This window comes from Setaria italica, chromosome IX, assembly GCF_000263155.2.
Source record: "Setaria italica strain Yugu1 chromosome IX, Setaria_italica_v2.0, whole genome shotgun sequence".
NCBI classification, from domain to species: domain Eukaryota; kingdom Viridiplantae; phylum Streptophyta; class Magnoliopsida; order Poales; family Poaceae; genus Setaria; species Setaria italica.
The window spans coordinates 11188199-11199098 of NC_028458.1; the positions used below are offsets into that span (position 1 = coordinate 11188199).

General features: G+C 42.2%; 1 protein-coding gene across 1 annotated transcript; it reads right to left on the bottom strand.

Moving 5' to 3' along the window:
- Positions 1-617: 617 nt before the first annotated feature.
- LOC101779847 lies at positions 618-9175 on the bottom strand. The gene is made up of 6 exons (XM_004982345.2): positions 8535-9175; positions 8037-8113; positions 7647-7695; positions 7215-7308; positions 2437-2581; positions 618-1253 (listed from the first exon to the last, which is right to left on the bottom strand). Exons 1-6 carry the CDS (start codon positions 9022-9024, stop codon positions 885-887), a joined length of 1224 nt encoding a protein of 407 aa, XP_004982402.1. The 5' UTR covers positions 9025-9175; the 3' UTR covers positions 618-884.
- Between the last annotated feature and the right edge of the window lie 1725 nt (positions 9176-10900).

Here is a 10900-nt window from a genome sequence, read left to right on the forward strand (position 1 = left end):
ATGCTGATTTGGTGGTGTAGCTTCCAGTAGATGTCCAGCGCCACTTGATGCTATCTTCTTGCTCATTTATTTGTATGTTTTGAAGCATGTCCCGCAGTGTCAAGAAGTCAGCCAAGTGTTCCAGTGTTGCTTAAGTTGAGCAGCTCATCCTTGACTGTTCTATTTTTCCTCCAAGCTAACTTGAACAGATTTGGGGCAATGTCCATTGGTGCCTTGCCCTCCAACTAGCTGCTTTTCCAGAACTTAGCTTTTGATCCATCACCCAAAGTCACCACAGTGCTAGCTCGAAACAGTTGCTAATCAACTGAGTCACATGGCGTCTCAGTGCCAACCCACGGCCTATGAGGATCCACCCATTCATACCACAACCATCTCAAGCGCAATGCCCTGCTAAAGAGCTGTAGGTCCAGCAATCCCAATCCACCAAGTTGTTTAGGTAGCGGCACCTTCTTCCAACTCACCAAGTATGTTTTGGTTCCGTTAGTTGTGATTCAATCTTTCTAAGGTGTTTCCTCGTCTTTTCGAGAATCTCTAGATTATTTCTCTACTTTTTTTGTAGCCACTGTAGTTGAGTGGGTATCTTCTTTTATTATCAAAAATAGATTACATGCAAGTCATGTAACTAATTTGGTGGCCTTTTTATTTACGCGTATAGGAGGAACATGAGGTCAAATCGCTTTCGTTACCACAAAGAGAAGCGAATGGATAGAACTACAAATGCCTACAAAAAGCTAACACCAAATCTCTCTCTCTCTCTCTCTCTCTAGATAGTGTCGTCGATCGATCGATGAATTGCTTGCACATCTCATTCTCGACGAAATTTTATAATTAAGTAGGAATAACTGATTTAACGATCAATAATGCAAATCAGCTATATATTAACTTCACAAGCACTTGAGGAGGGTTAGCTCTTTCGCCGACTCCCCGCTGCGCTGCTGCTGATCCTGCAGGTTATGTTGCCACCCCTGCCTCCCCAGGCTGATCTCTAGGTTCGGCACGGCAGCGATCCTTGATGGCGCCTGCTGCTGCTGCTGCTTGTTCATCGCCGTCATCCAGCATCCTTGCTCTGAACTGCCGCTGATGCTCCTGCCGCCGGTCATCGACGGCGAAGGCACCGCCGTCGACGACCAGCGGCTCGCGACACCTGCGCTCCAATTCGATCTCCTGACGGCCGTGTCAGCAAGGCCTGTGTGCAGACGCCGTGCCACGTTGTCCTGACCCAGGACGTCTTGCTGCGCACCTCTCCTCCATCCCTGCAGATCCAAAACATCATGCACGGAGCTGTTGTTATGACAATCGATCTTGTCCGAGCTGACACATCGAGTGCAATGCTGAATGATTGATTGGAAACTCTTAGGGCTGTTTGGATACTAGGTGCTAAACTTTAGCAGTGTCACATCGGATGTTCGGATGTTAATTAGGAGGAGTAAACATGAGCTAATTATAAAACTAATTGCAGAACCCTGTGCTAATATGCGAGACGAATCTATTAAGCCAAATTAATCCATCATTAACAAATAGTTACTGTAGCACCACATTGTCAAATCATGGGCTAATTAGGCTTAATAGATTCGTCTCGCGAATTAGACTCCATCTATGCAATTAGTTTTGTAATTAGCCTATGTTTAATACTTCTAATTAGCATCCAAACATCCGATGTGACAGGTACTAAATTTTAGTGGGGTGAATCCAAACACCCCCTTACAGTTGTAGCCCTATATCCCTTGCCTACATCCTGTGAAGTAAGGACCGTGAAGTAAAAAGACTAGATATATCATTAATTTAGAAAGTGTTCAGTGTTCTTGTGAAATGGATCTAGCAACAGTTGAACATGTTCATGCATGTGGCTCAACTAAGCACTGGCGGTGGGCCAAACTCAAGTTAAGACATTCTACTTTTGCCTGGAGTGAGTTGCTCTGAGGAATTGAGAGAGAGAGAGAGAGAGATGGTATTGCCAGTACCAGCCAGAAACATTGAAGATATGTTGTTTGTCGTCCCCTACACTACTGATCGAGAATATTATTACTCCCCTAATTTAACCCCTTTCTTGGACCAGACTGCAGAAAATAATGATTCAAAGCCCGTACAGCAATTACTTCCAATAATCCTTCGATGGATCTAAATCGATCCTTAGGGTTCATATGGAGACATCCAGGAAGCATTATGGTCTTACGGACCACCGAGTTATTGCGATATTCGTTCGATCATCGACAACATTGATCGATCCTATGATCCGATGGACCACGCATTAGATTTTAGGCTTCAATTTGCAACACACGTACGGAACTACACTTTGATTGAGAAACCGTGTAAGTAGTATCCAAAGTACTAGCAGCTAGCGTACCCGATGTACGTGTATGTGCGTATGTGCTGAGGTGAGAGATATGATTGCGAGATGCTAATCATATACTATATACCATGTAAACATGTAATCACCTGATGATGATCTTGCGAGAGCAAGTAGCGGTTATGGTGGGCAGACATGAGGTAGGGGCAGGGCAGCGGCAGCGGCAGCCCGCTTTGGTGTGCGAAGGGCGGCCGCAGGCACCAGGCGACCTCCTGCTTCCCTGCTGCCAGCATTCTGCATCATGCAAGCGTGCATCATCAATCAGTAGATGAAACCGTAGCCTCAATCATATCAGAAGGACTTGATTCTCACATATACATGAAACTTCTCGATCATACGTCCTCTGATAGATAACTAATTGAAGTTAGTTGCTATCTGCTGCTTTCTCCATTGTTAAATACTCATCCATCTCAAATTATAAGTCATTCCAAGAATCTTGGAGAGTCAAAGTATCTCGAGTTTGACCAAATTTATATGATAATATAATAACATTTATGATGTCATCTAAGTATCATTAGATTCTTCATCAATTATATTTTCATAGTATATCTATTTGATGTCCTTAATCTTTATAATTTTCTCTATAATTTTGGTCAAACTTGAGATGCTTTGACTCTCCAAGATTCTTGGAATGACTTATAATTTGGGATGGAGGAAGTATATGACCGTTTAGTTTGTTTTTTAGCTAATTAACTTTGTATATCCGTATATATTTATATACTACTCCGTATATATGTAGGGTATTGTATTGTACGACACTTCCGTTGGCAAAGTAGTTTCGTTGCTACAGGTACGTACGTACTAGCAACTTCTAGGCCGTACGCGGTACCGGTACGCGTGAGAGAGAGAGAGAGAGAGAGAGAGAGAGAGAGCGCAACTCTCGTGACTGGGGTACGGTACGTAGAGGAAGAGACACAATGAATACCGGCCCCAACATGCGGCAAAAACAGTTAAAATCATCAGATTACCCGAACAAAGGCCATGTTTAGTTACCCCCAAATTCCTAACTTTGACACTATGCAAAAAGAAGATTCCCCATCACATCAAACTTGCGGTACATGCATGGAATACTAAATGTAGACGAAATCAAAAACTAATTGCACAGTTTTGTTGTACTTTGCGAGACGAATCTTTTGAGCCTAATTAGTCAATATTTGGACAATAATTCACAAATACAAACGAAATGCTACAGTTGCGCATTTATGTCAAAATGCCAATTTGGCCACTCCCAAATTGGGAACTAAACAAGGCCAAAGATGAGATGCACGCAGGGGCAGCAGAGCAGGACGCTGCAAGGAATTAACTCCAACACTGGCACGAGACCAGCAGACCAGAGGGGAGGAGGATCTAGCCGGCCACATGCATGGCACGGCATCCTGCTGTGTCTGGGCATCTAGCTCTTGTTGCTCTCACTAGGCTACCAGAGGCAGAGGCAGAGGCAAAATGCATGCCACGCACTCACTCACCATCACAACAAGCAGATCGAACACTACTGGACTGAGCGCACCAGTGTCGACGAGTGTGCGTTAATGCAGTGGCCGCTGGCAGGTTGGCTTGTCCATGCTTGCCACTACGCGACCACCATCACCGTGCAGCGCAGTGCGTGGTATTTAAGCTGCCCGGCTAGGGCAGGGGCGCTGCGTGGACGCAGGCTTTCGGTCAAGGGCAACGGATGGATGGATGGATGGATGGATCAGCTGAGCCGAGCTGCTTGTCCCCCCGGCCCTGCACTGCACACCCCCTTGTCTTGTTCTACTTGTTTCTTGCCAAGATTCCGGCCACACCACTCGATCGTCGTCGCAACGCAATGCATGACCCCTGACCCTGATGCGGCGCAGGGGGACAATTGATATGGATCTGAATGACAGTGAATGAATCATCACAAGGGGGCTACTAGGATCGGAGAGGAGACCTGCCACTGCACTCACTCCTCCATCAGTCGTGTGTACCCTAGCCGGCCGGCCTCTTGCACATAAGTATGGTATGGCATGCACATATTGGGAGACCTCAACATCATGCAAGTTTGGAGTCAAGGAGAGAAAAATTCTTGGAGCCCATCATGATCTCCTGCTTGCTTGGCCAGTAGCTGATGGAGCACAATGTTCTTGCAGCATATGTGACTCGATCGCGCTAGGCTTTACTCTCTGCGTTTAAAGGCGTGTCCCCCATGCATGCATTACCCCTGGCTGTTGTATCTGTAGTATGCGTGTGTGTGATGGATGGCTCGATTCTATCCCCTGTGCGCGCAGCAGAGCAGAGGGATCTGAGCAAATTAGTTGGGGCATCGCAGGCATATGCATGCATGACGCCAACAAGGGTTTCAGCAAAGAACTAGCTTTTGCATGCGTGGGAGTTTGGGATCACCAGCCAAGGACGTGAATCCATCAGACATGCAGTACAGTCACCTTAATTGCTGTCTCGCAAAAAAAATCACTTTTTTTTTGAGAGGTAAGGTGCCCACTGAACAAAAGAAAAATAACAGTCGGCTTATTAGGACACGTACTAAAGATATACTCCTATATTTATAAGGCATGGTATAACTTTAGCACGATCTTTCAAATTACACCAGAAAAATCAAAAGAAAAATCATAGTAACGGCTTATTACAGGACACGTACAGTGGACGAGTTTGCACCAGGTGCTTGATATGTGCTAACAAGGTGGTTAAGTCTATCTAAGCACCGGTTTACATTGTAAGAATTAACTTTTACATATGTATTTAATCGTGTAATAACAACATCTATCATTAAGCACTAATGTCTAAGCATCTTGCATGCATTATTGTGCATATCCTTAGTACGGATGGCTTGCTTTTTTTCTTATAGTAATCATGCTCCTTAAAAGGGTGAGAGACTAATTAGAAAGGGAGGGGAGACCTAGAAAGAGTTATATAATATGACCGTGCAACATTAGAAATGTTTTCAATCTTTTAAGGAAAATTGTGGTCATACAAAACGTCTTAATCTCAATGCTCCTATATGTAAATCGATGTTTAAAAAAAATAGTTCTTAGTATAGAGTTAAAGAAACCTCAAAATCAAACTACCTATAGTTTGTATGCGCATACAGGCGAAAGCTTTTCTAGCAACAAAGTAAGGACAGAATAGAAGCTTCTAAATGAATGTTGATATAGATTGTCTCTTTATTCAATTATTGCCCGCCAATCTTCCATTTTCATCATGCAATATGTGTTTTAGCCATGTTTTTTTTATCACAAATAAGAGAAGTTTTCAGTTTTTGAATTTAGGCATCCAACCTTGGCTTGATTGATATTGTACATATTGCTCGCCACAACTGCATAATTAACTAGACAACTCGTTGGTAAGTGATTATCATACAAATATAGGATATTGAAAAACATCAAATGTATTGTACCTCTACGTCTATGATTCTAACATTACATATTGAAGTATAGGTTTGAATAGTAGTACCTAGTAAAATAGAGTATATGTGGTCAAACTATTGAAATTTGGCTAATGATATCTTTACGAATATTTCAATCAATCATCTGCAAATGATGTAAGTAGATTTATCTAAAAAATTGCTTCATATTACATTTTCTCATATGATTTTGCAAATGAATGAAATGAATTATATTTGTGAGCAAAGTTGTGCTTTGTGGACCATGGAAAGGTCAAAAGGGTACTTGTTTTTCTGATTGGAGAACAAGCGCATGGCTAGTATTAGGATTTAATAAAAGAAGGTGAATTGATCTTAACTATTATATATTGCGTATGAAATAGACATGCTTACTGCTACAGTATTGTACAGTTTATACTGCGACTTCTATGTTAGGAAAATTTAAGCACCACATTTTATTATTATAGCGTGATACTTGGACCATATACATGAAATATGTGCATGGATATCACTTCTCTAATATGATCTTTCCACACATACTACAGATAAAATTACGGGATTCATTATTAGTTATCTCATAATGAATGAACATGTGTACCTCTGCTCCCTCTAATTAGAAAAAAAGAGTGCCACCTTCGCATTAAATGTGTATGACCGGTTGTTTAAATTTTGACCAAAGATGTTGCTATAATATGCAGTTTAGTCAGATGGAAATTGCTGTAACTAAATTTTGGTTAAAAAAAAGGAAAGATACTCCCAAGGTTTTGTACAGTTTTTAACATACGATGGTCAAAGTTTGGTAAGAAGTACCATCCTACCGATTTTTGAAAACATGCATTAGATTGAAAGTACAATATTATTGCAGATGAATTATGGGGAAGCTCAGTATATACACCCATTTCACATGATAGTCTAAGTTTAATTTTCCACAAGTGCGGTATCTCTTTATTGAGAAAATGTTCCCTAGAGGTGTGTGGCAGGTTAAAAAAAATCCCATAAAAAACCTTTATTGCAACATGTGGAGTTTTGACTTGTTAAAGTTGGAAGAAGAACAGCTCACACACGAAAAAGCGCATGACTGAAGCTAGGGAAGGTGAGAAGTAATGCAATGCAAGAAGGGTGATGCATGACAGCAACACTAGTGGTTCAAAGATGCCTTTTCCCCATGATTGGTAGCGGCTTAATAATGCCATAGATATGACATGGTTGAGCGAGTGCATTGAGCAGTAAGTGTAAAAAAGACAGGAGAGATAAATTTTTTTTCTTAAAAACGATAGACATGATGCTGGGAGTCTGACGACCGTGCATTATGCATAAAACATTAAAACTCATGCGCAGAAAGTATCCGATGCATAAGTCATCCAAATCGACAAAATAGAGGATGCAGTTTCGCAGCGTTAAATTAATCAATATTATGCAAAGGAAATAAATATATAGGGCATTGCTGTACCGAATTATATATGCAATACTAGCTCAGTATTATAGTAAGGCGGCGATATGTATACAAACCTAGTATTCGAAGTAGTGATGTGGTTAAACGCTTCAAAGCCATTCACTTCACAACCCCTCTGCAGAAAGCCCATATCTCTCATCTGGACATGGCCTGCAGAAAATTATATATGCACGTCAAATCACTTAAAATATACAGATGGGATATATGTCTGTATGAACGTATGGGGTATTCGATCAGTAAGCATTTAATTTGCAGATATTTTACTGCAATAGTAGCTCAAAGACAAATAACACTGCTACTACTCTTTTTTTTTTAAGAATGGCGGTAGTGTTAGCTTTATGGGACTGACTGGAAAAATTAACCAGGCACGCCCCACGCCAATAATTCAGCTAGCATTATTTGATATGACCTTACTGAAGAATATCAACTCAGGAAAAGAAATGTTTCTGGAGCGAAGCAAGCTAGCTGACATCTAGGTAATGTTTTACCTGCAGCACATGATCTGTCTGCCGTCGTTCCCTTCACTGTTCGATACATCTGGGTCAAGTAACATCAAGCAAATAAGAAATTAAAACAAAGGCAGGGAAAGATTAGACTGGGGCCGCCTTCTGCTGCCATTTGGTTTACTCTTGCAACGCGCTAATTGTATAAGTTAGTTGTAGTTGACGTATATTAAATTAATTAGTCAAATGAAGTGGATGAAAGAGACAATAAGTACTTGGCGACAGCTACGAACAGTGCCAAGAAGAAAAGGGTGAAAGGGGCTGATCAAGAGATCATCTAACAGTGCTATCTTTTTGTTTGGTTCTTGAATCATGAGAAACACTAGTAAAGCAGTAAGTACCGAAGCTACAGTAGAGATTCTAGTAATAACTTGCCTGCAGGTGGCTCTTAACATGAGCCAGTGTGAGATCCTTGACGTTCATCAGCTCCAACACTGACTTTGGTGTTGCTCCTACAAAGAAAGGTACAATTCTTACTTTGCAACCAATAAAATGGAACTGTACTAACAAGACTGAACAATTCAGTTAAGTGCAAGCTACAATTAAGTCAAAAGAAAACGAGGGAAAACACCCCATGCCTAGACCTGAAATTTTTGCAATAGGCAGACGCATGAATCAACACTCAAGTGAGAGGATGAAGGCAGATTCACCAAAGATTAATTCCAAAGCAGCAGTGACCTCTTAAAACGTCTAGGTGAAGAGATTCAAGAACAACGAGATTCCTAACGTAAACAACTTTTGAGCAATTTAAATCCCCATGCCAATTAGCTCATGTGATTAAGGACAGGTGCAAAACCAAATGAAGCAGAATCAATTGAACAATCTAACAGAACGTGATGTAACGGTGGAAACAAGGGACGTTCTCGAACGTACTCTCATGGCCGCCGAGGAGCTCCACGGCGTGCACGAAGTGCGCATGAAGCGCCGTCGTCCACCGCATCCTCGGTGCCCTGGAGCTCCTCTTTCCACCGCCGCTGCCATTCCCAGATCTCGTCGTGCCTCCGGATAACGCCGCTGGTGAGCTTTTCTTGAACCTCTGGATCTGGCTAGGTTGGTGCAGCCGCTGCTGTTGGGTGTCGCTTTGGCCATCCTGTTGTGCCGTCGCCGTCTCAAGTCCAAGGCACAGCTTCGGCTTGGCGGCGAAGAAGCCTTCTGTTTCGTGGTAAGCTTCACCACCACCTCCACCACTGCTCCCGGCGTCGGCCGGCGAAGGAGGGCTGATATGGAGCGAAAGATCGGTCGCAGCGGCAGTAGCAGCCATTGCAAGTTTATGTGGCACTTCTAAATTGAGAATGGAACTGTGCCTGTTCTTGTTGGAAGAGAAATGGATCTTGGTGATTAGGTCATGAGTGGCATATGACATATGGTTGCTGTATAGCTAGGGCCGGCCGGGGTTTGTGCGTGTGGGTGAGGAGGAGGGCGTCGAGTAGATGCCTAGAGAGAGGAGCAAAGTTTGGTAATGATATGGTACAATTATAGGGATGCAGCAGCTAGGGAGGTTGGCCGATGATGGTGGAGAGAGAGAGAGAGAGAGAGAGAGAGAGAGAGAGAGAGAGAGAGAGAGCACCAATATAATTTTCTTGTATGCCGTTTTGAAGGGGTGTAGCGTAGCACTGAGACATGGTCCAAACCGATGGATGGGATGCATGGACTGCAAACTGATTTGACATGATATGTGTGCACCCCTCTGAGTGAATGTGTCGTCGTTTATATTGTATGCACTGGTGTTCAGCATATTCCTTCATCACCGTGCATTCGGTCAAGTGACAGAACACGTACGGTGTTTCTCCGGGCTTGCATCGATCTTGTCAAAGGAGAAAACTAGGAATCATGAGTGAAAATTGAATGTAGCCTCTAGAGTCACTAGCTAGGAACAGTAGCAAAGAGATTGATGTGTGGGCGCATGGTTCTACATAAGATCATTATGGGCGTAGAAGAAGTTTGGATATGAGAGGGAGTCAAATGGTTGCAATTTCAGGTAGTTAAAAAACATCGGCATATATATTTAGTTGGATCTAATTTATCGTCTAGTTAACTACCAGTAGGGTGTCTCCGATGGTCTAACTTAGAGTTAGCTTAATCAATTTTTTACTCACGTGCAGAAGTATGAGACTAAAGCATATGAGACAGCTCTCTCTCAGCACGATGTTCAAAACTGCCTTATACATGGTACCCACGTCAGCTTTGAGCTATTAACCGACTTGTATGATTGAAGACGCTCTAAGGAGGTCTTTAAAACCATAGAAATTTAAATAAGCGCTTAGCTCACATACCTACCTAGTACTCCTATGGTACAGTGGGTGTGATCAGCCTCATCGGTCATGAACTGTTCCGGACAAAAAAAATCGTACGGCAAACCTCCCTCACCAACCAAACAAGGCCCTAGCCCCTAATTTTAAGTGCACGCATAGCCCAATTTAAAGTCTAGTTATCACATCAAAAAACTCTAACATAGGGCAAAATCTCCTCACCAACCAAGGTTTTCACTTGTGCCATGGCACTATATTTTTTATTATATGAACCAAGGTTTTCACAGCATGTACAAAGTATAACAGGTATCGTCATATCAAAAATGGCACATCATTCAATCTGCGTATTGGGCCCGGGCCATCAATTATAAACTACTCTCTGACTGTGGAGTGAATTGCAACAATGCGTTTGATTTCAAATGAAATTTTAGTGTATCATTAAACCATTCTTTACCCCTTCCTTTTGATATACGACAACTTATATACTCTATCATTTTTTGTAATGCGTATTTTGGTTAGTTAGAACAAGACTTTGATAAGCAATTAATATATTATCTATGCAATAGAAAATCACATTTATAAGTACGTCATTCCAACAGAGATCTAATAACATAAATTTTGCATCACAAAAACAATTTTAGCAATAACAGGGTAATATTTGGTCAAAGGGTTCTCCTACAAAACAAGTTGCACCCTATATTTCGAAATGGAAGAAGTGCATGCACTCCCGCGTGTTGCATCTAGAATAGGAATGGTTTTAATTTTCTTGAACATTTGACTTGTAGAGTGTCAAATGCAAATTTTTTTTCTTGCAGAGGAAATGTGCAGCTTCAAGGGACTTCTAGGGGGGCGGGGTGGTTGTATCTATATCGTCATTCGTCAGGTGGCTCTTCAAGAAAAAAAAACATACGTCCCCCTCCCAAGGCTGCACCCTCACTCCTTTAGGTTTGGACTTTCTTCTTTCAACGCACTTGTCGCATGCCCCTCCCA